Below are 25,428 nucleotides of genomic sequence, written 5' to 3'. Positions count from 1 at the left end.
GACAGGAGTTGAAAGGTTTTACTAAACCAGTAGGTCCACAGCCCGGACAACAACACTCTGGTGATATATCTAGTATCTATGACTGGCCGATACTCTAATCTTTGGATATATCACTAAGTGAATGAGGCTTGTGCACCTTATTATACCATTATACAAAAGTGTACAATGTAGTCCTTCTAGGAGAATGAAATAGTTAGTATAGTAGTTCTGACGCTGTCGTTTAGACCAGCATAGCCACCGGAGTCTAAAACGACGGTCACACATGCATTATTTACCCCAAGCATCTGTAATGACCTAAAAGGGAGGGGGCTCGTCCGGGAGCTATAAAGGTTGTCTATGGGGAAATCCATAACTGCGTTGAAAACAAGGGGTTCAAAAAAACAAAACACTGCTTCCACCGGTTTGTTTCAACAGGGGGGAGGGAGGGGGGGACCCAAGTCACACAAAGAAGACATTGAGAATGAGAGAGAAGAGAGATAGAGAGACAGGACACATTGAGCTAAATGGGGATTCAGTTCTTACATCACTGTGACAAGCAAGCTTCACCCTGCCCTGTGAAGAGAGGATAGTGTAATTAACTTGAGAAGTGGTCTCGGCCCTCTTTAATAGGCTGACAGTGGCCATTATCCAGAAACTGACAGACTTAATGGGCCAATCACATCACTTCAGGAGGTTGCAATTTACGGAAAAGGTAAACTTAATTTACATAAAAGGTAGTTTCTTGTTAAAGTGAGAGTTCACTCAAAAATAAAAATTGCCATTATTTAATCACCTGAATGTTTTTTTGAACATCAAATTTAGATTTTTTTGAGAATTTAGATTCAATTGAGATTGAGATTGGAGAGTTTATGGGAAGAACTTCAGAAAATTAACTTGAGGGTGAATAATACTAATACAACAAATCTTATGTACCATATGTGCAAATGGTATTGTGCCATATTTAAATATATGCAAATGAAAATGAGATTGGAGGCTGGATGGAAAGAAGTTTGGTATCAATGTGAGGGTAAACCTGATGCAACAATTTTGATGTCCCTTATTTAAATATACAGTGCTCAGCATATAAAAGTACACCCCTCACAAATCTTTTTTTTAAATTTATATTTTAATAGGAAGCCATACAATACTATATTTGGGCATATACATTAGGTTAGTCAGTACTGAAGCCAAATCTGGAGTTTATCTACCAGAATAATATACGATAACAGTCCAAAAATTTGTACACCAAAGTTTATATGTTATAGAAAAATATTTAATGCAAATTTGAAAAAGAGGATTTTTTTTTTAACATTTTGCATGAATTTCATTTTATCTATCAATTTCTCAATATGTTTGGTGACTAAAATATAATTTTAATAAATGTATCTGTTTAATAAATCTGTTTTGTTCAAATACACCAAAATACATTGTCTATATTCACTGAGAAATGGATACAAATATTAATTTTCAAAACCTTGAGTACTCAATTGACCCTTCGCTAAGCCACACCCAAAAAACGCCACCCACCAATCGTGGCTTAGCAGCCGAAGCTGTGCGCAGGGGCTCTGTCAAACTTTCGAGCGGGGTAAACAAGCCAAAGCGTTGTGCATATGGATTGTGCAAATCTGATACTCGGTATCCTAAAAGTTTGGACAAGGTGGTGGAAATTTTTTTCCTTTTCAAAACCTAAAACCCAAGGGGAGAAATGCCAACGTGGACCAAGCTGTGTGAGGGGTGCTAAAGGAGCGGAGTTAGGTTGGTTTTGTTTTGATATTCCTGACACATTCAGTGATAGACCGACGGCAATAACTCAGACACCAGTTACCTTAAACAGATCTAAACTGTTTCCTGCAAAAATAAAAAGCAGGTTATGTTTCACAGCTGTTTTTTCCTTTTGTTCAATATTATGAATTTATATATATATATATATATATATATATATATATATATATATATATATATATATATATATATATATATATATATATATATAAATTTATATATATGAAATTACATATCGACAGTAACAAAACCGAGATGTGATCACAAACTGAGCACTTGTGATTAATATACTTCACCTGCAGCTATTTTTCAGTCATTTATAACACTCATGCCCATGTCAGAGCAACAATTCACTGATGTTTTTGTCTGTCTTTTGGAGATTTAGTCAATGGTTGTGACGTTTTAGCGGGTTAGTGTCTGCTTTTGTTATTGGTGTCGGATTAATATTTGCTGGTAGGGAAAATTACCTACGAATAAAATCGATTTATTCGCTTCTGCTATTTATACTTTGATTTGCATTTTAATTTATTTATTTCTTCCACTAACTGCAAATTAGAATAGAAACTGTATAAAGAGCACACAAACATATTGACTGTTATAGGTACTGTACATTGTTATGGGTCAATGATGCTAATATTTGGCACAAATCCATCAATTTCCTCTTTCTGGCCTTTTCTTTCCATGAATGAATTTCCTGTGTTTCCTGGTCGGTTAGTAACACTATATTTCATTGCACAACAATTAATCTATCAGGCTTTTTGGCTAAAAAAGAGAAATCACGGTTTAATTTGTTATTATTAGATTATTTTTAAATTTCATCTCTCTTGCTGTGCATGATCTAAGCTGCTGAATGGTCAGTGTATGAAGCGGCTAGGCTAACCTAGCTTAATTTTTGATGAAGTTATTTTCTAATCGGTTGCCTATTATGTCGTGAATATACCCCTGTAACGCATACTACAGTGCATTTTTGTCTGGCGTTCTCAGATATCTCACCTGTTCGCCAAAAATGACTAATTATATCCCTGGCAATGTCTGACACAAAGTATATACATTGTGATAGACGTGCCAGGCATGAAAGCTTGACAGACGTACCAACAGTAACTAAGGAGGGAGGGGCTAAGCGAAGGGTCAATTATGCTGAGCACTGGATGTAAATGTGAATGAGGCTTGAGAGTGATTTTAGAATCATCATGAAGGTAAGTAAAATGTGCAAGAATTCCAAATATACACAACTTCAAATATGTACAGAATTTCAGTATCAACATTTGGGTGAATAAATTATGACAAGGTTTTCATTTTTTGGTGAACAATCATGTTAAAGCAGAGTATTTAAAACTGACGTACATCGTATTCGATATTTGTGCAATATTTTTTATAATCTAAGGGACCAACTAAACTAGGTAAAAGTGAAAACAAAGGTAAAATTCGATCATTTGTAAACAGAAAATTATAATCATATCTTCATATAGAAGTAAATGAACTGAAACATCAATTAAAAATGCAGAGCAAAACAAAACTATTTGCACCATAAAATAATAATACATTTTTACAAACATTTTACAAACAAATATTATTAAAACACCTGGACTAAACATTATCAAGCCCGAGAATAGAAAACATTTCTCTACATAAAAAAAGTAGTCACAGAAGACACATCAGTATGAAACCTCAGTGTTGGATCAGACCAATTTGGGTACAACAACACGCAAATACCAGGACAGATTGACAGAATAATGTCTGCAGAGACTATAAAGAGGCTCAGGAGTTGAGGTGAAGATCAGACGCAAGCAAACAACCCACAGAGGAGAGAGGTTTCAAACAGGTGACAGAGACAGGGAGGGTGGACCGCCTGAAACCAGTTCACGTCACCCAGATAACCGACCCACCACGGACACTAAACTGGGAGCAAAAGAGTGTCGCTTTCAGGGGAATGAGTGGAGAAAGGGGTTGGGACTTTGGATTGGACTTTTTGTTGGGGTGGGACTCAGAAAAAATAAGGGCCTGGTCCAAGTCAATTAGGAAATGCACCATGCTGCAGCCACCTCGAGTATTACAGAGCGCTGAGGTGGCCAGGGAAAGGTGAGGAGATGTACGAAGAGGAGAAGAAAGAGACAGCAGGAGAAAGAGTGACAGACGAATGAGGATGCATTGGACAAAAGGAAAGGACTCGGCAGCCACACAGAGCAGAAGGAGGTGGTGGGAGAGGGTTCACCCGGCGTGGACGGACTGCGGGACACACAGACGCACAGACAAAAGTGCTCTGGTACTTACTATCATCTGTGGAGGTGGAGCGGGGGGAGAGCGAGAATGTAATAACCAGAGAGAAGGGTCAGTGAAGCTACAAAGAGCCCCACATCAAATCAAAAGAAGCATTAACATTCAGTCTACAGGCCAGGTACAAAATTATGGTCCCGAGGTCTGGTTCAAAACAGGCATAACTTAACCAAAAATGAAAAAAAAAAAAATCTCACCCCTCAATTTCTATTCATAATTTGTGTTCCTTCACCCATGAAATACTGTACAAAAGGCAAGGTTCTTACACCTTTTTTGAAAGCCAGATTTAAGTACTTTTCAAGCATTTTTCCAGGTGCATTTTTAAACGTCCAGCACTTTATAACTGCAGTAAATTACATATTTACATACACTTAAGTACTTCTTCATCATACTTTTAGATGTTATTGTTAAAGAATTCTATAGTACAGTGGTGCCTAGCCATAAAGCGCTTCATCTTTTGCGGTCTCTCAGTTTTGCAAGTTTTTTTGTGCAATTTTACATTATTTTTTTTTACATCGCATTGTGTTCTAAATTCTGGACTGCATTTCCGAAACCAACTAAGGTCGCAAGTTCCATTGTTACATACATACTTTGTCAATTTAGCATTTTCCAAATTCATCGTTCCAACAAACATTTGCAAACTGCATCACAAACTTGTTCTTTTTCAACTACATCTCTAGAGCTGTAGTTAAGCCGAGTTCCTGGCTGTGTTCCATTCCCGGGTATCCCCCCTATGCCCTATTAATTTAGAACGTTCCAACATTTAAACTTGGAATGATAAAAAAAAACCATAAAAGTCATCACTCTTAGGTGTGATTTGCTTTTAAAGTGTTTTTACAGTTTTAGCGATCTTTATGTTGACAATTGTGTTACAATTTGAAATCATTTATGCCATTTTGAACACAGCCATGGCTCATGACGAAAGCTATAGGTGACCTATTATTTAAAATCAGAATTTACGTTACGTCATAGCTTTTGAAAACAAAAATATATAACATATGTTAATGCTTTTCATTTATAGTAGGCTATTTATTAAGTAACTTTACCCAAACAATGCATTGTACTATGAAAGTTCAGCCACGAGTTATGTCGTTGTTTGGGAAACGCACCCTTAATTAGCTGCAGACCATTAAAGTGGCTCTAAAGTGCTGTACTGTATGTTTGCAAGTTTTCTCTCTAACAAAACCCATATTGTGGATGAAACATACAGCACCGTCAAAGGCACCCACGGTAGCACCCAAAAGGCAGAGGAAGATGCTAACCATCGCACAAAAAGTTGGATTTCTGGACATGCTAAAGGAAGGTAGAAGTTATGCGAGCGTTTCAACAAAAGAGAAAATAGTGTAGTGAGAGGTTTTACAATCTTAAAAGGTCTAAAATAATTGTAAAAAAAATAAAGCTGATAACTTTGCGGGTATTTTTAGAGTGTAACTCCTGTGATTAACAAGGGACCACTGTATACTATATACATAAGGAAAGTCTACACTAAGCTAAATATTTCGATGGGCGAATATTGAAATTGTTACATTTTAAATTATACTTTAAATTGAAAGATTGTTTGTTAAGTTTTAGTAGGAAATTACTTAATAATTAAGATCAATTATGAAAGTAAGCAGGTAAAGAAAAGGAAGGAAGCAGTTTCTAGCAGTTTAAACTAAATTTAAACCCTGAAAACACTAAAAATCAGGCATTTCTAAGGATTTCTAAGGAGAATGCTGTTTTCTCAAGCTGTTTTTTCCCATACATTGAAAGGAAATGGGAAGCAGGCAAGTTACAAAATGGACTTAAATGCAGTCCTTGCAACTTGTATCTTTTATTTAAGTATTATATACATTTTCTGAATATATAAGTATACTAAAACCAACTGATGTGAAATAAAAATACATGAAATGTAAATGCCAATTATTACTTCTGTATGATCAAAGTTGTTTACAAGGATTGACCATGTAAATGTCAAAACTTTTAAATGATTTTAGAAGTATTTAGAAAATGGTTTTAAGTATAGAAGTCAAGTGGGCCAATTGTACGATATCTGTTTTGGAATCCTTTGTTGTAGAAAAAAAGAGCAGCAGAAACAAACTTTCATGGATGAAAGAAACTCATTACAATTTGTTACAACATAAGGGTGAGTGAACGTTAAAAGATTTGACTTTTTTGAGCAAATTATTCCTTTTTTTTGTTTGGCCTTTTGTGATCAGCAGAACTGTATTTAGCAATTAGCTAAATATGCCATTAGGGAGCTGCCTCCCATCCCAATGTATAACCTTTGAAAGAACTGATATGGGTCTCTTTTGTCAAAAATAAACAAATACAAATAAAAATACAAAAAGAACAACAGTTATATCAAGACAAATTGAAAGCAGTAAGTTGTCTCTGTTCCTGTAGAAATGTTCTCAAAAGTTAGCTAGCATTCAAATATGTAGAAATACAGCTAACAAAACGTATTAGGTCAAAATTGCAAGACAAAATGTGCAACTGTGGGACTACAGGATCAGAGAGCAGCATCAAGAGGTGCTTGAATGATATGGTGCACTCCCAATGTTTTTAGAGTGGAAAGATGTGTCTTTTTTTTGTCCAAGGGAATTTGATGTGGGAAAGGGACATTTTTTTGTTGGGCATGAGGAGGTACATTTGCAATCGTCTTCATGATCCATAGCAAAATATACAAAGCTGTGAACAATCCTAAAGAAAATTTGTGTACATAAATCTCTGAACAGCTCATTACCGTTTGGTCAGTTAGCGGTGGCAGAACAATCGTCTTCTCCATTGTGTTCATGACCAACTTCCAAAGCTCCTTCAGCACTCGCTTCAAGACTGTCTTCTCACAGATCTTGGCAAATAGTGTGAGGCTAACAAGGAAAAAAGGTCAGATTACAGTGGAAGGTGCCAGGAATACATCGAAATCTAATAATCTGCATCTTACTTGCTGTCAAGAAAGTCCATGATGGGTTGGAGGACGTTGTCAGCATCCTGTGCTACGCTGCTGCAAGCACTTGCTGGCACATTTCCCGTTCCCTTCACCTGGCTAAGTATATCTCCCATTTGCTTGACATTTTCTTCAATGTTTGGCTGGAAACTAGCAGGAGAAAGAGATGGAGAACAGATGTTAGTATGAAAACAGTGCAAAACTACTTCTTCCTGATCCCTTGGTACATCACCTGGTGGCAAATATCCTTGCAAGGTCGTCCAAAACATTGTTGAGCTTCAACTGAAGTTCTTTCAAGATGTCGCTAGCTTCAACGTTCAACTAGAAAGCACATTAATGGTCAAAATCACCAGAACCTGATCGGGCTCTTAAAAGGCTGTAGGTCTTTGCTCAAGAAGCAAAATGTTGATTTGTGGTGTACTTACATCTTTACCTCCCATGGCCTCAAACATCTTCTCAAGCTGTACCCTGAGCTGCTGAATATTGTTGATGAGGATGCAGGGCTGTGCAAAGCAAAAAACAATGTTGAAGTGTATAAACCTCAACAAAAGGCCAATTTAACTTACTTATTGCAATTATTTCCATGAAAAAGTCAGATATGCAGACCTTCACAGCACCGTCCTTTGCATTCTAGGATCAAAGAAAAGGTAACATACAGAATAGGTTAAATTCTAAATTTAATAATCTGTTTTTAAACATTATGAACCCAGTTCAATTGGTTTTCAGACTATTACCACTTTCTCCTTGGTGCAGTGGTTCGGGAAGTCTCTGGAGATAATATCCGCATAGGAGAGCAGAACGTTGCTGATGGTCTGTGGGGGAAAGAAACCTTATGAAAATGAATCCAACATGCAAAACAACTTTGTATATTAATGTTTCTAAAGGCTAGAATATACAAAAACAACATCTGCACAATTTTCAGGTTTTTTGCAGTTGGAGTTGACAGATTTCACAAGTGTGATGGACAGAAACTCCTATTTTTTTAGGTTAGACAACAGCCCCTTTCACACATACAGAAAGGGATCATGTGTGAATAGGCCCTTTTTGAAAATACCGGTAAACTCTTTTGGGAAATTTTCTGGAAAAAAAATAACATTACTGGTAGTTTGCCGAAATCAGGATAACCAGATATAGCAAACTTTTTCCATCCCAAAAGTGGTCCAAAACCCGCCAAAACGCACATAAAAAACTTAATTATTATATTAACATTTTATTGAACACTTAATTATTTAAATTGAAATTTAGCCTAGTTTCTTTAACTGTCATATTTTTAGCCATACAGCAACCAACACCAGCTGTCACAGTACCACAAACTAACTGGATCACATCGAAACACTGCCGCTCCCCCCTCAGCCAATAAGAACATTCAGACGCATTCACATCTGCGTTGTTCATGAAAATAAAAGCTTTTGAATATTTTCCCAGACACATTTAGCTGCTAGATGTTAGTCAGACAATGTTTCTAAGTTCCTACTTAATGCCAACTCTGGAAAGAATAATCGATAAAATGCTTTTGATAAACCGCTGGTTGTTTACCTTCAAGCTCTGCTTCAGTTGCTTGACACGTGTGCATGTGAAGCAGCTGGTGAGCGCCAGCACACACATATATTAGCCATTTAGAGTTTATTTCTGATTAATGATGTCAGATTTTACCGGTATTTTGGAATGGATGTGTGAATAGACTTTTCCGAAAAAATTCTGTAACGTTCTTGCCTGTGTGAACAATGCTTTTTTGAATTTGCCGGTAAAGTCATTCTGGTAAATTTCCGGGTATTTACCGGTATCAATGTGTGAAAGGGGCTTATGATTCCATCCAATTCAAAATATAAAATATGTTAGAACATATTATTTTTATTTATAATGCATGAGGAGCATGTTTAAGTGTGAGTTTGTAGATTTCCGAACATTTATCAGTGTGTGATCCTTACTAGTATAATGTACGGTGGCTATTTTTCTCAACCTGTACGATGCTTCTGCAGTAGTTGTGAAATGGAGGTTAGCTAGTAGGAGCTGTGTCAATCTATGCTGGGTACTGCAATCTGAATCCCACTTATTGTGGGGGGTAATGAACTGGATGGGTTCATTTGGTGCCGTGACCCAGATGGGAGGGACTTTTGGTGGGTATGCTAAGTGTATAGGAGGCCAGCTAGTATAATCTGTATAAGTAAACCTCACTTCCTTGATCTCCTATGGTGAAGATGCCAGTTCAAAACCAGCTTGTTGTTAGGTGGGTAGAATCAGAAAGGTTACATTGGTGCCGTGACCCAGATGGGAGAGAGGATTAGGAAGGGTATGTAAAGGAGGTATTAAGAGTTATGTGTATAAATCTAGCTTGTCTGGCCCCCATGCTATAAACTTTTTGTATTTTGTAAATTGAGAAATTTAGTTGTGCAGTTTCGATAATAAAAGTTTGCAACTAAACATTGTGACCAGAATTTCAGTTTGACTTCAATATTGTACAATTTGACTAGAAACTTTAGTAAAAGACATATATAAAATCTCACAGTCTGCACTTGGCTAAAGCTGTGAGATTCCCTAAAGGCTTTGATGAAAGTAAATGAAATTATCATGGGTCTGGTACAAATGTGAAGTTCTCAGCTGTGGACCTTGGCAAATCTCTTCATGTAATGTCCGACGATCTGTGGGTCTGGACACTCCAGCTTCTTAATGATCTCAAAGCTCTGGTTGAGCTGTGAGAAGACATCCACTACCGAACAGGAGAAGAGAGCGTGCTCCGAGGTTTGCTGGTACTGTAGGAAAGAAAAGGTTGGAGACAAGGAGTCAGAAAAACTAGAATAGAAAGAGCGAGAGACCACACAAGCAATTTGCCACCAGACTTCAGGTGTGGGCTCTTTCGTCTGGAAATAATTGGGTTTGAGGTGAGACTGTAGCAGGATCCCAGAGGTGGCTCAGTGAAACTAATGAAGTAAAGAGTGTGATTATTGGTTCTGGAACATGCTGAGGTGCTCTGAGGGCACTCATTCATCACATTTTGGCATGTCTGGCTGCAGGCTGGAGGCCCACTGCTACTGTAACTCATCACAGCTGGTAAGCTCAATAGTAAGAATAACTTTACAGTACATTTCCATTACATTTTCTAAAGTTGTGCTATCACCTTTGTTCTAAGTAATACTTTATTTTATTTTATTGTTAATGCAATAAATTACATTTCAATATATGAGGAGATTGCTGAAGCCTTCTTTCTCAGTGGCATTTAAAACATTTATTAATGCAAAATAAAATACATTTTCATTTAACCTCATTTGTTTTATTTATAAAATCCCTAAATAGTCATTTTCACAAATTTGAAACACTGAATTGATTTAAAATAAAATCTATCTTATAAAATTGTAGATAAATCTCATCTCGATTCTGTTGCCATTCTATACTTTGAAAAATATTTCCATCAAAATACACTTTTTATTAATAAAAATAGACCGTTTTCACATTTCCGAGTTTCTCAGTAGCGGAAGTCGTTATAGTTGAGAAAACTTTGAGCACAGTCAATGGTAGAGTACAACAAATATTTTTTTACAATCTTATTTGCTTTAATAATAAAAAGAAAAACTCCATGATGAAGACATTTAGAAAAAGGTAAAAATTGTGTGGGACTGATGACAGAAGGCAGAGAAGAGAACAATGTCACAATCACAAAGATGACACAATACATACAGAAATACATATAAATGTTAATATGTTTAAAAAAAAATCTAAATATTAAAAACTTTCCATTACGTTAAATTGCAGTTAAAAAATATTATACCTTAGTAACAGTATTTAAAAAGCATTTAATATATGAACAATGACAAAAAAACAACATTAATATTATTATTAATAATAGCGGAGATAAACCATTTAGCAATTTTATATTTGGAGTAAAAAGTAAAAGTAAAAGTTTTATGTAATAATAAATATTAAAAAAATCTATATTTTGAAGAGATTTGTAAAACTCATACTTATATTGAGTCATAATAGCAAGGAAGAATAAAATGTAAAATATGAATAAATATTATAATTACATTAGGAGAATATCGCAATAATTATTGAATATCATTAAAGGGACAGTCACGCAAAAATTTCCATTCTGTCATAAATTACTTCACCTTCCCAAAACCATATTAGAGTTTCTTTCTTCTGCTAAACACAAAAGAAAATATTTTTTAAAAATGCTGGTTGCTGGGAACCATTGACTTCCATAGTAAATTTTTGTTTTACTATGGAAGTCGATGGACTTCAACAACTAGTATTCTTCAAAATATATTCTTTTGTGTTTAAAACCACATGAGGTAGAATAAATGATGAGCTAGCTTTCACTTTGCATGAGTTAAAAAAATTGGCAATAGGTTACAATATTTCTGGACAGCTGCACTTGAAGTTAGGCCACATAAACACACACACAAAAAAGGAAAGATAAATCTTACCCCATCTTTCTTGTCACGCTCCAGGGCTCCATGCAAAAAGTCTCTGGACACCTCCTCATTCTCATCCAACCACTGAATGACAAACGGCTCAAACCACCTGCAAAGCAATATCACCACCCAAAGCTCCATTATTACCCATCATTGCATGCTCACAGTGACATTCTGACTCATTTAGTATGCTTGTGATTCAACAACTGCAGATGTGTTCGTTGTGCAGTCATTATTTCTTTCTGCTTTAGTTCAATGTTTCTATTCTTTATTATTTTAATACCTTGTCACTCGTTGCCAGGAATCACAAAAATTTTACCGACCAAAACATAATAATATTTTCAGCAGTTATACAGTACACAGCTAAACATAATTTACTGTTGTCCGAATGAGTCAGTGTATATATGTTTCCCATCATCTATCAATTTCATTTTACTTTCCTTCATAATATTTCATTATTCATTTAATTTCATTCATTTTATTTATTAAAAAGCCCCAAACAATTAATTTCCCAATTCTGAAACATTAAATTGTTTTAAAGTAATATTTATCTTAGAAAATGTCCATAAATCTCATGTCAGTTCTGTTGCCATCCCATACTTCCATCAAATATTCTATCCATCTAATTCATTCTTATATTTAAGAGTTTTTTTTTCTTGTAAAAAGTCAAAACTGTTAACACTTACTAAAAGTATTTATCATCATTTCATTAGTTCATTAGTGTTGCTCTTATCATTATGTATGTGTGGGGGGAAAAGGAATTTATTTTTATTACTTTTGTGTCTTTATTTTTTATTTGACAAAAAGTTTAGACAAACAACAGATTAATCAACCTTTTCCTCTTGTATGATACCATATATTAACCAAACATACTTCTTCTTTCTGACTGTGTTGCATACTTCTTAGAAGAAACAGCTGACCAAAGGAAAATAGCAGAATAAGAATAAATATAGTGTGGGGGGCTTTGCTCCAGACCTCTGTCTAATAAGAAGTCTAGACATGTCACAAGGAGCTGGATGCTTGTAGAAGTTGTGAAATATATTGTAGGTCACTTAACTGTTCAGTTTTGGTATGCAGAGAAGGGTTGCAGAAAGAGGAAGTATGTTTGGGTGCAACAGCCAAGAGACTGCAGAATGACTGATAAGTGACGTTACATCAAAATTCCACCTGTTAATATCAGTTGTGTATATATGCTGGAGCCAGGGAAATGCTAGTTAGTTGCAAACCTCCTGAATGTAATTCTTGTATTGCATTACCCAGAGTTCTGTCCTCGAATTATTCATTTGTATCTAATAAATTAATAATATTTTTCACATTGAAGAAAACCCTCTCCTGACCTTTTTTTAGTGAACATGCATGGAATTGGCTAGAAATTTCAACATACGCTAGCAAGTTGGATTGAAAAATGTCAACTCTGTTACCTTTGAACTCTTGTAGATTTAACATAGTAGACAAATAATACTTACACAGTGTTTTTTGTTAAATGTGGGAAGTAATTTCTGTTCGGAAACCACTTAATTATTATATCCTCAATTATAAAATCACCCAAGTATTCTGAGATTTAGGGCATCAGTATCTTTACTCACGTTGGATATTCAGGCACTCGGCTCTTGAAGAAAGGCAGGTCTTTGCAGTACTCATTGTAGAGCCACTTTACTTTGAAGTGAAGGTTCATGTAATCGGCGCTCTTGCACAGGCGGTTCTTTTCGTGCTCTGAAAGTCATGAGGTGAAGACAAAAAAGCTTATTGTGAAGCAGTTACATCTATGCAGAGCTGAGAACCCCTACTGCACCAGCAGATGAGAAGAGCTGCGCTGCAAGTCGACTTTTCTCCTAGTGTGAAATTTAAGTGGCTGTCAGAGAGAAACCCTGCAAGGCTTGTGCTGCAGACACTTTCATTGGAGCACATCTCATCTGTTAGCCAAGTTATGATCATTAAAGGCTACAGTTGAAACTTTTAATGAAATATCATGAGCTGCTGGAGTAAGAAAAAGTAAAAAAAAAAAAAAGTTAAAAATGCACTTAAAGTTCAGTAATATTATTGCACTGGTACTGTGGGATAAGGGCAAAAGTTGAATAGATTTCAAACAATGGCACTACTGTTTTGTGTTTTTATAAATAGCTTTTTGCACTATATAATTGAATATATATTAAATTGTTGAATAAAATCTGTATCATAATTGACAAATATTAAACCAGCATTATTGTTTTATACAGTATTTAGCTATCTCATAACTAATAATTTGTGCGACATCGACAATTACTGACTTAAATAAAGACAATATTTGCTTTATAGCTCTATCAGAACTGTTTCATAATTGACATATTTTGCAACATCAACAGCGTTACTGACCTGAAATGAGATACAGTACCACTAAACTGACTTCAGCTGAATAACAACACTACTGTTTATACAGTATTCAGCTACTGAACTTTGTTTCATACTTGACAAATTTTGCATCATGGATACTGTTATTGAACTAATCTGAATCAACATTTGCCTTAAAGCAGAATCAAGTTTATTTTATATTAGGCTAATTGTGCATCCCTGACACTCTGTAACGAATGAGTTTTATTATTGACAAATGTTGCAGCATCAGAACTTATTGAATTCAAATTTTCTACTTGATAAAGTCAACTTGTTTCATAATTTATTATTTTGCAAGACAGAAACTTTAAATTTCTTTTATAACTAATCATTTGTGCGACATCAACGATTACTGACTTAAATAAAGAAAATATTTGCTTTATAGCTCTATTAGAATTGTTTCATATTTTGCAACATCAACACTGTTACTGACCTGAGATGAGATGCCATTAAACTGACTGAAGTTGAATAACCACACTACTACTTGCTATACAGCTATTTTTATCAGATTTTACATCATCAATCTCAAATTGACTTAATGAACATTTGCATTATGTCCAAATTAGTCAACAGTGATGAATAATGACCCTAATGTCTTCTGTAGAAGTGTTTAAACGCTGAATCTAACTTAACAAACTACTTACCTTTACAGTAGAATCTAAATTGATCTAATATTTGAGAATATTTTCAAATTTCCCCCCCAATAATGCTTTGAAACATCTCTACTTTACAAAAGTGTTATATAAGAAAACCAATATTGAGAAAAGTCACTTAGACTCACCTTCCATCGCATACTTCATATCTTGGGCAAACAGGTTCCACATAACCTCTGCGCTGATCTTCCCAACATTGAGCTCTTGCGGAAACCTGAGTGGAGCAGAACAGCCTATATTAAGATCCTAAACAAGATTTACACCCGGGCGTTTTGTGATACCGGACTCACTGGTTAAGGCAGGGTGTGTAGGAGTTCTTGTCTTCTTCAATAATGGAGACAATAAGAGTGATCAGCTTGGACCAGAAGTCCAGGTTCTTGATGCTCGGGCCTTGCTCTTCTGGAGGAACCTCTCCTTTTTTGTTCTGCACAGAAAGAATTTATTTGAAGCACTGAATGTGCTTTTGTAATCTTTCAACAAACAAGTCAAAATATGACTGTGACTCCAGGGGAACAAGATATAGAACAATCCTTCAAAGCTGTGCAGAAAAACATAGTAAGTAGCCCAGAGTCGGATGTTTAATTCAACAGAGAGAGAGAGTGTTTGATATTTATGAGGGAAGTCTATAAAGTCTTCAAAGCAGCGCAAACAAAAGCTCAGAGATGAACTGCTTTGATAAAAATGACTTGTGGGGCAAAGCGTTTTTTGGGATTGATCGGGGTGCATCGACTCACTGGGTCTGTTTGGTATTCTCGGCTGTAGAGCTCGTGGCAGTTGTTGAAAATATATTCGTAGGTGGAGTTGAGGCAGGCCTTCACACAGTCTTTCACCACCTGACTTGCACGAGGAGGACTCTGAAGCTCCTGGACCTGGAGGAGACAGATTTACGGTCTAGATCATTTATAAGTGAAACAAAGCACCAAATAAAGCCTCAGTTTATGACTGCACTTACACCCTTAACACCAGCATCAACTAACCTTCATCCTGAAGAATGTGATACTGGTCAGTAGGTCCACCGTAGACTTCAGATCCTGTAGCCTTTCAGGACTGCTAGCCGGAAAATTATTCTGAGACAAGAAATGGTGTCATCAATACTCTTTTTCTACTCAAAATAAATGTTTTAATTAGGGATGCACAATATATTGTCGGCCATATCATTATTGGCTCAAAAATACTATTTTTAATGCTATCATTATCCGTCCAATGTCAAAAATTAGGCCAATATTTTTAAGCCGATAGATTATGTAATTGTACAGAACTGCTAGCCTCGCGCAAGAGCATGCTTTTGGCATGCTAATTTATGTAAAATCATGAATATAGGTCTTTATAATCACCTTGCAATTTTGAAATTATAGCTTTTTTTTGCTTTGAGTAGGCAATTCAGTTCTTAAGATCAGTTAAAACTTTTAGGAGGTTTTTAAAATAAAATCAGTTGTTCACTGTATAAAAATATAACATTTTGAAATATTTATATTTATCGGCTACAATATATCGCTATCGGCCTCCAAATCTTAAGAGTTATCAGTTATCGATATCGGCCAAAATTCTTGGTGCATCGCTAGTTTTAATGCTACCTTATTCTTTTATAATATAGTTATTATCAACTGTCTGATTAGGGAACACCACAGTAAGCATTTTAAACACCAAAAAGTCACAATACCCTGTACATTGAGAGGTCAATCCTCAGAGAGTTGTGGAGCTGGTCTAGAAGTTTCACAAATCGTTCTTTCTACAAATAACACACATAAAAAAAAAACATATTAGTACAGAAATCTTCCTTTGACACCACAGACAAAAATAATTCATAAACCTGGACAAGTTTGAGATTTTGAGATTTTTGGCTTTTTATTTTTCCGGTCTTAAGATTTTTCCGGTCCTACTCTTAAGAAAACTACCAATATAAGTTTTTCTTTCATCACACTTTATAATTTTCTGCCTGATACTTCTATTACAGTACAGATTTTTAAAGACGTTATTTCTCAAAATGAGTTTTCAGCAGCTTTACACACACCAAACGGCAGGTTTATTCATATATGTATTCTGAAGGTTTTAACTGAGAGATTTGTTCATGCATAACTTGCCTGATTATATACAAGATGTTAAACAAAATACAATTACAAAACCACTGTAAAATATTTTGTGAAAAATTAACTAAGCTTTTTTTGCACTTCAATTGATGATAAACAGTATAAATTATGAATCTGACCTCTTCCCAACAGGGAAAACCAGCATTAACCAATGTCATAGCAATGCAATCAAAAAATGTCATTATAATGGAAGTCAATGGGACAAAAACAGCCCTGAACATAACGAAAGGGTAGTCAATTTTGCCATAGTGTTTTGTTAAATAAAAAAAATTCAAAGCATTTTCCCCAAATATATGTTAAAATAAGATTTGTCACCAAAAAACATTTGATTTGCTAAAACACAGAGGAAGTTGTGGCCAAAACATCCCCAACAGCACATAAGGCTTAAATAATGCCTTTTTTTGCAATTTTTAAACAATAAAGTGGGTAAATATAACCATTAGTTATTTTTTACCCTGTTTACCTGCAGTGAATAAGAAACTCACCCCAAAGTTGGAGGCAGCGAAGCGGTCAGAGGCGGATACGTTGTTAGTGGCTTGGGTTGTGTGAGCGTAGTAAGCATTGATGTTGGCTAGTAAGGTGCTCATGACCGCAGGCACTCCAGGACACATGTACTTCGAAGACAAGCAGGCAAAGTGTCTAAAAACAAGAAAGCACAAAAATATCGTAAGAAAGATCGTAAAAGGTCAATGGCAAGACTGTTGGGGACAATCATACGTCATGGCTTGATAAATAGACTCCACTCCGTAACGCATGGCAAACTCATCCACGATTTCTTGGGGCGTCTCTTCAAAGTAAACTTTCCATGCGTCATCGCCCTTGGCATCTGGTATCTTCACCACACCATTGTTTTGAATGTCTGTTAAGTAGTGGAAAAGGTTCTGTGGAGAGATGAAGGGAGGATGTAAACCAATTTGCTACGGACTAATTTGAAGGGTGGAAAATGGGAATGACAAACATGACCATGGTAGAATCAGACTGACCTCGTGTAAGCAAGTGTACTGGACGTGGTACGGAGCTACGGTTTCTTCTCCTTTGATTTCCACACTGATGTGCATACGAATGGCTCCTGACACGGCAGACTTGTCAGTACGCTTATCTGAAAGGAAGTGAAATGAAGCTGGTTAACATTCAAGTCATACAAAAGACAGAAACATAAAAAATGGTACAGAAGGAAACATAAGCATACAAAAATCATATGAAGTCTTAATTAAATGTTAAATTGTACAACAATCTTAATACAAGAAAACTATACAGCAAAGAAAATCATACAGAAATGATTTAAAAGAGGATATTTAGAAGAAAACTGAAGTAGTGCTGATTTTAGAATCAATAAGCAGATAACCAAATATAGGAGAAAGTAGTTAAAGTGCATACAGTATATTTTATATTGGACTCTATTATACAAGTAGTATTAAGTCTGTTTTATAAAGAAGTTGAATCTATTTGATACACAAAACATCACGGTATGCTCTATAATCTTTACCCCCACCTCATTGGTCATTGTCAAATAGGGTCAAAGTTGATCATGGTTTGATATATTAGAACTGCATTACAACCTGACCCTTAACACATTTGTGTTATCAAATCATTTTATTATTCAGATTTTTTTTACTCACCTAGATTGTACCAGACGTCCATTTCTCCGCTCAAAGTTCGCACCTCGATGATGGTCTGACCGAGGAAGTCATCAGACTCTCGTTTGAACTTCTGCTTTACTCTAGACTTAATATCATCATCCTCATCCCAAACACGGACTTTGATCCGATCAGAAGAGTTGTGACACTCACTGTTGAGAAGTTTGTGTATCAGAATAAGCAATGATCCTTGATATAATAAATTTGGGTTTCAATCCAAACAAATAGTCCACTTACAAATTAAAACTCTCATCCCATACAGGGTTGAGGTTGCCGTAGATGGTCTTTGTTCGTTTTTTGGTTTTGCCTACTTGAACTGTAACATAAGGGTCACTGGAACCGGTCTTATCCTTTGCCTGCAGACCTTGAGCACATAAAACTAAGAAAAGAAATAGGGTTAATACTAATACTAAGACTAAATATAACATGACATAACGAACCTGTGCTAGTTGAAGTAGGTCATTACCGGTGATGCTGATCTTGGCCGACCACTTAGAAGTTCCATCCAGGACACTTTGCTTAATCTGCTTCATCTGTGCCACATGTGTGGCCTTAATGACTGCAAACACATCCTGAATCAACTCAAATATCTCAGGCTTGTTCCGTTCACGGATCTTCATGCGGTCTTTTAGCACCATAATAATGTTCTGTGTGCGATCTTCAGCTCCATGTTTAGAGCTCTTTTCTGCCGCCCCTGTAAAAAACAGATAAGGTCTCTTTCAAATGTGCCTTTTATGCTTTTTTTAAAGCTCCTGATTTAGTTTTAGGCTATTTACATGACAACAAGGTAGCCAAATAAATAGAAAAGTTTCTCCCAGTTTCACATGACAATGTTTTGAAAATGATCTACATTTACAGATTGTGAAAATGGCCAAAAATGCTGTATTGATATGCCAGGCCAGTTGGCGCTGTCACCTTGCTAGTAAACAGTGTCTGTAAGGATGTGATGACATGCTGATGTAGGATGTGCTGTTGATTGTAATGTGAAGTAAATTCAACCTTTGCTGATGTAGCATTAGCAAATCCTTGAGCGAAAACAATCCCACATACTCCACCATTGTTGTGTATACTTTATGTGCTCGCTTTTAATCTACACCTCCCTAAACCCATACCAAGCACGCGCATGACGTCATTGTTTTCAAAGACCCACATTTCAGGGGTTAACATGGACACAACAACAGTGGGATGGTACATGGTGGTTTTCAGATTTTTTGCGCTTTCAGTCCCAAAAATATTGCGGTCGTGAAAACTAGCACGTAAACTAACACATTAAAAGTTTCCTGCTTTGGGTTGAAAAAGCTGTTGTGTAATCAATCCCTTAGAGGTAACCAAATATCACTTTAGAAATTGTTCTAAATTGTAATTGTGACTTAAAGATTAGATAGTTGGACTTGAATCCAAAGGTTGACAGTAATAGCAAGAGTTGTAGGTGGGAAAGTGTATGAGCTGCACTTATTTCCACCTTAAAATCCATGATCGAGGAGCCCTTGAGCAAAGCACCGAACTCCCAATGGCTCACAATTTTACTTTGCATCAATGATCTTAAACTCAATTTCTGTTGGGTTGCAGCTCTGCATGGTTTAACTCCAACCATCTTCAACTCACACCTGCTTAATAGGTTCTAGTAGTGTTGAACACCTAGATTAGTTGGATCAGCTATGTTTGATTAGGGTTAGAGCAAAACTGTGCAGAGCTGTGGCCCTTCAGGAATTGATATTGAGACCTATACTTTACTTCCATCTGAGATTATATAATTTGTTGCCAGAGGTAAGTGGGGTAATAAAAAACACATGTGTGATGCACCAGTCTTAAGTTCCAGCTCCAGAAATTAAAGAAAAAAGAATGTTTGTCCGTTGGAGCATACAGGGGAAGCTGCCGTCTGTGAGGGAATGAAGGAATCTTCAACATTTGCCAAAAGCTAGATCCTTCTGCCATCCGGCATTATGGGGAGGACCAGGCAGAATAAGGGAATGATGCCAGGTGAGTTAGACTGCAGTTTAGAGGATACCCCCTGGCCTGCAAGGGCGGCCACGTATTTATAATGAATGAAGTGGGGCCAAGTTTTATGTAGGAAAGTAAAGGACAATAGAGGACCAGGTATGGGGCAGTGATGTTAGTGTATTGTTTATGTTTGTGCACCAGTTGTCCATGACAGACTGCAGCCTACTACCATGTTATTGTTTATTATATAAATAAACTTCATGTAAAACAATTTCCTTCTTCTATAAACTTTGTTACATTAGTGCCGAAACACAGAAAAAAGGAAGGACACACAGAGATTCTTCAAACTGGGGAAAATTCCTAGTGCAGAGCAGGGATTTTCATGAGTCTGGTGTTGTGGGCACTTAATGCTGATGCTGGAGGAGCTTATAGGGAACAGCAGCCAGCTGTGAGGGGACTGAGAAGTTAAATCCCTTGCCAGAGTAAGGGGGTATATCTAATGGGTGAAGTGGGGTACAGACGAGATCTGTGAAAGTCAGGTGAAGAAAAAGTGGTGGCACCTGTGCTCCACACCAGCCTTGAATGCCAGGGAGGAGATCAGGAAGGTAAAGTCTCTGTGGGTCAGTTGTTGTCGAGGGCTGCTGCTTACTTCCATTTCAATGTTTATTTTTTGATTAAGGATTATGTTAACTGCTCAATGTGAAATTTCTGTTACATTGGTGACAAAGCCTGTTAGGAATAAAGGACACACTGTCAAAGAGCCCTTGCTCCTGGGGGAGATTTGCAGTGCTGAGTAAGGAATATGCTAAGTCTGCCACCATGGATGCTTGTCGCTGGTACTGGAAAAGGTTGCTGGGGGTGGGGGACAGACTCGCTGCTCTCTGTGGGAGCATGGAGTTGGCATTCATGAGGGGACGGACGAGTTGACACCACTGGCCCGAAGCTAAGGCCTGGTGCCCTCCATCATGATGGGAAGGATCAGGCAGAGTAAGGGAACACTGAGGAGGAGCCATTGCTGGCCATCAGGAAACCCACCTCGACCTTCCTTCAGCTATGAACTTTATTACATCTTGTGCAGGAAGTAAGTCTGAAGTTAGTGATGTCTTTATCCAGGTAGTTCAGAATCGGTTCAAACGTTTCTTTTGGAAGACAATAACTCGCAGGACTATTTTTATTGTGCACTTTGATCTTTATAACTTTGCAAACAACAAAATTTCACACAGCATGAAAAGTAATATCTGATAAAAGATAATAAGGGTACTTTATGACAAAATAAAAAATAATTAAAGAAAACTAAATAGAGTTTCTTACTCTGCAGGCAATCGGCATTGAGTAAATCTTGACACTTCTCGTGGCACTTGACCCCACATTCTGTGCAGCGCATGCCCTGTCGAGCGATGCCCCAAAGAAGCCCCTCACACTCATAGCAGTAGGTGGGTGTTGTGGCCGTCCACACCTCAAAGTTGTGCGGCGTAGTGCAGGAGATGGGGTAAATCAAAGCTTGCAGGGTTTTCTTATAGACGTGACTCTTCTGCAAGACCGAGATAAATCAACAGGTAAACGGGAAATTGCTCTGAGCAGTAAAATGTGAATGTGCAGGAAGAAAAATGACTTGCTGACATACCAATTCTTCATTGTTAAGTGTGCTGGAGGCCATAGCGGAAGTTATGCCGGCTTTTCGAGAGTTCTGTACTAGAGACTACAAAACAACAACAACAGAAATTTAGGGAAACATTTGAGAAAATGTGTGAATGTGTTGTTGAATAAGAACATTTGGTTGCTTTATTATATATGTTTTTGATATTTGTATGTCACACTTAAAGTACAATAAAATAAAACATAATAAATATTAAATTAATTATTATTTTTATGAATGCAAATAGTATTTGAACAATGCTTGTACAATAATAATAACTGTAGCCAAAACATGCTTGTATTAAAGTACTTCATCCAGTGTAATGAATAATTTTACTTTTAAATACTTACCATTGCCTGGAGGAGGTGAGGCATTGCAAAAAAACAAAACAAAAATAAAAACAAATTAGAAGTTTTTCAAGATTGATGACAATTACAATTACATCTAATTACAAGTCTCCTCAATAAGAACAGCCCAAAAGGTTGACTAAGCTTTTCACTCTTTATTGCAGCCATTTGCTAAAATCATTTAAGCTTGTTTTTTTCCTCATTAATGTACACACATCCCCAAATATCCCCAACAGAAAATCACTGAATTGTTGACATTTTGGCAGATTTATTAAAAAGAAAAACTGAAATATCGCATGGTCATAAGTATTCAGACCCTTTGCTCAGTATTTAGTTGAATCACCCTTTTGATCTAATACAGCCATGAGTCTTTTTGGGAGAGATGCAAGGTTTTTACACCTGGATTCGGGGATCCTCTGTCATTCCTCCTTGCAGATCCTCTTTAGTTCTGTCAGGTTTGATGGTAAATGTTGGTGGACAGCCATTTTAGGTCTCTCCAGAGATGCTCAATTGGGTTTAAACCAGGGCTCTGGTTGGGCCATTCAAGAACAGTCATGGAGTTTTTGTGAAGCCACTACTTCATTAATTTAACTGTGTGCTTAGGATCATTGTCTTGTTGGTAGGTAAACCTTCGACTCAGTCTGAGGTCCTGAGTTTTCATCCAGGATATCCCTGTACTTGGCCGCATCTTTCCCCTTGATCGCAACCAATCTTCCTGACCCTGCAGCTGAAAAACACTCCGACAGCATGATACTGCCACTATCATGCTTCACTGTTGAGACTGTATTGTACAAGTGATGAGCAGTGTCTGATTTTCTCCACACATTCAGCTTGGAATTAAGGCTAAACATTTTTTTTACTTGAGAATCTTATTTCTCACCATCTTGGAGTCTTTTAGCTGTTTTTTTATTTTTTTAATTTTTATGAAACTCCATGCAGGTTTTTATGTGTTGGGCCACTCTGCCATAAAGTCCCGACATGTGGTGGGCTGGAGTGATAGTTGAGTTTTCACAACTTTCTCCCACCTCTTGACTGCATCTCTCAGCCACAGTGATCTTTTGGTTCTTCTTTATCTCTCTCACCAAGGCTTTTCTCCTCCGATCGCTCAGTTTGGCTGGACAGCCAGCTCTAGGAAGTACTCTGGTCGTCCCAAACATCTTCCATTTAAGGATTATGGAGGCCACTGTGCTCTTAGAAACATTAAGTGCAGCAGAATTTTTTTCCAACCTTGGCCAAATCTGTACCTTGCCACAATTCTTTCTCTGAGCTCTTTTGGCAGTTCCTTTGACCTTATGATTCTCTTGTGCTCTGACATGCATTGCAAGCTGTAAGGTCTTATATAGACAGGTGTGTGGCTTTCCTAATCAAGTTCAAACAGTATTTTTTAAACACAGCTGGACTCAAATGTAGGTGTAGAACCATCTTAAGGATGATCAGAAGAAATGGACAGCATTAAATATATGAGTATCACAGAAAAGGGTCTGAATACTAAGGATCATGTGATATTTCAGTTGTTCTTTTTTAATAAATCTGCAAAAATGTTAACAATTCTGTGTTTATATGTCAATATGGGGTGCTGTGTGTACATTTATGAGGACAAAAATGAACTTAGATGATTTTAGAAAATGGCTGCAATATAACAAAGAGTGAAACATTTAAGTGGGTCTGAATATTTTCCGTACCCACTGTACATTTTAAAAAGAAGTGCTAAATTCACATTGTACCTTTTCTGAAACACAAAAAAGTATTAATGTATTTAACAAGCCTCAAAAAATTCATTACACAAGTAAAGTGCACAAGAGGAACTGAAATGTAAAAGGAGAAAAGATAAGAGAGGGAGGAGGTTCGTTGTCTCTTGGTTAAATTGTTTTTGACACGCTTTTGAATTCTGCTCAAGTCAGCACTTCGGCTCCTGACTTAAGAGTCAGTTTCATTGGCGGTAAGCTGGATTAAAATCGACAAACTGCAGAGCTGTTTAGTGCAGTATGGTAATTTTCCCCTCATCTTCCAGTCCGCAGCGTCAAAGACAGCCTGGTGCCTTTGCCTGCTATGACAGCTCTCTAGTGAAAGCTGCCAGGAGCGTTCTTGGCTGAATAAGTACAGCCAGACCTACAGGACAGCTGTCAGCTACTGAAGGTTTTTTTTTTTTTTTTTTTGGCTCTCATTATATTGTTTAACCAATAAATAACTCTCCTGTCACTCTAACAAGAAGTTTTTGCAGAAACAAGTAATCGCAAAAATGGATTATGTAGCTTGTTTAATGTGGTGAAATAAAATGCGCCAATGCAAGACATAGCTCTTGAAAACTGTGGTAAAATTATTTCCTTGCATGTTTTTACAATTTAAATTAGCAATACATGAAAAGTTAGAATTACTAGCAGAATGTAAATGTGTCTATTCAATTTAAATTTACCTTGTCTCAGAGTAGGGCACGATAAACTGATTTTATCCATTAACTCGAATGTACAGTTAACATCGATTTGTTTGAATGAAAATCAGCGGTTTCAGCATGCACCAGAATAAATTCCAATGTTCCTTTAAATATGAACTTTTATTTTACCACAGTATTTTAAGTGGATTTTCTGTGTTCGCCTGCTGCTTCTGACGGTGCTTGTGTCTAAACAGCCTTTCATCTGGCTTTACTTTAAAATGAATGCCTATTAGAGTCCATTTAATGGACTATATTTTGTTTAAATCATATTATCGATGCTGTTAATGGAACCTTATAAAATTCTGAAAAATGGGCAAAAATCAATCACAGATGCAGTCGGAATGTAGGCTACGTTGCGAAAGACATGGTTGGAAATTTCAACAAGTTTTCCTAAAGTAGGTTACAGGAATTAAACAAGGTTAACAGGGAATGAAGTCACCTTTGAAAGCAATATAGAGAGCAAAATTAATGGGACTGTAAAGGACAAATTGAGGCAGTCAGGGGGCTGCCTAAACCCATGGGGATTCATCAGTCTACAGGGTGAATTGAGCTGAGTAATGCTCTAATACTGTCTAACTCTGTAGCTGTGATTCAAACAGATGTGCCATAGAGACTTCTGTGCACTACAGACCCTTGACAGGCTGCTGCCCAAAATAACCATGCTGATACATATGGATGGTACTTTTGAAGAGTTGGGAAGGTGATGTTACGTCCAGCAACTCTTTGAAGCACTGAAGCAGGGATGTGTGACTCACCAGGTCTCGGACAAGAGGGATGGCCTTTCTCTTGCGAAGGTCAGGCATGCTGTCTATGCTGTAGAGAGCACCTCCAGGCCTGCAGCCCAAATGGATGGAAGTATATTTAAATTTCTGTGCATATTTTATACTTTTACTATCACATTGTATGATTTATGGCTAGAACAAAAAAGTTGTAAAAGTGTTTCTTTAAATTTTTTTTAA

The 25,428-nt window shown here is 36.7% G+C and overlaps 1 protein-coding gene across 3 annotated transcripts in view; it reads right to left on the bottom strand.

Annotated features, from left to right (window-relative positions):
- Window positions 1-25,428, bottom strand: part of unc13a (unc-13 homolog A (C. elegans)) — a 59,565-nt gene that overhangs the window by 12,304 nt on the left and 21,833 nt on the right. For 2 of the 3 annotated variants that reach the window (XM_068216356.2, XM_073936672.1), the window contains 24 exons: window positions 25,225-25,303; window positions 21,680-21,754; window positions 21,367-21,586; window positions 18,581-18,808; window positions 18,352-18,493; window positions 18,097-18,266; window positions 17,461-17,576; window positions 17,195-17,358; window positions 16,963-17,116; window positions 16,051-16,119; window positions 15,368-15,457; window positions 15,125-15,259; window positions 14,681-14,814; window positions 14,519-14,604; window positions 12,957-13,083; window positions 11,383-11,479; window positions 9,568-9,711; window positions 7,696-7,773; window positions 7,568-7,591; window positions 7,387-7,464; window positions 7,194-7,282; window positions 6,959-7,111; window positions 6,761-6,884; window positions 523-552 (listed from right to left, as the gene is read on the bottom strand). In XM_068216356.2, the coding sequence (XP_068072457.2) occupies window positions 523-552; window positions 6,761-6,884; window positions 6,959-7,111; window positions 7,194-7,282; window positions 7,387-7,464; window positions 7,568-7,591; window positions 7,696-7,773; window positions 9,568-9,711; window positions 11,383-11,479; window positions 12,957-13,083; window positions 14,519-14,604; window positions 14,681-14,814; window positions 15,125-15,259; window positions 15,368-15,457; window positions 16,051-16,119; window positions 16,963-17,116; window positions 17,195-17,358; window positions 17,461-17,576; window positions 18,097-18,266; window positions 18,352-18,493; window positions 18,581-18,808; window positions 21,367-21,586; window positions 21,680-21,754; window positions 25,225-25,303 (2,806 nt within the window). Of the gene's footprint in view, window positions 1-522; window positions 553-6,760; window positions 6,885-6,958; window positions 7,112-7,193; window positions 7,283-7,386; window positions 7,465-7,567; window positions 7,592-7,689; window positions 7,774-9,567; window positions 9,712-11,382; window positions 11,480-12,956; window positions 13,084-14,518; window positions 14,605-14,680; window positions 14,815-15,124; window positions 15,260-15,367; window positions 15,458-16,050; window positions 16,120-16,962; window positions 17,117-17,194; window positions 17,359-17,460; window positions 17,577-18,096; window positions 18,267-18,351; window positions 18,494-18,580; window positions 18,809-21,366; window positions 21,587-21,679; window positions 21,755-25,224; window positions 25,304-25,428 lie in introns of all 3 variants that reach the window. The other variant, NM_001045165.1, reaches the window with a different exon arrangement.

This window comes from Danio rerio, chromosome 22 (assembly GCF_049306965.1).
Source record: "Danio rerio strain Tuebingen ecotype United States chromosome 22, GRCz12tu, whole genome shotgun sequence".
In the NCBI taxonomy this organism is placed as follows: domain Eukaryota; kingdom Metazoa; phylum Chordata; class Actinopteri; order Cypriniformes; family Danionidae; genus Danio; species Danio rerio.
This window is presented reverse-complemented; position numbering and strand designations above follow the sequence as displayed.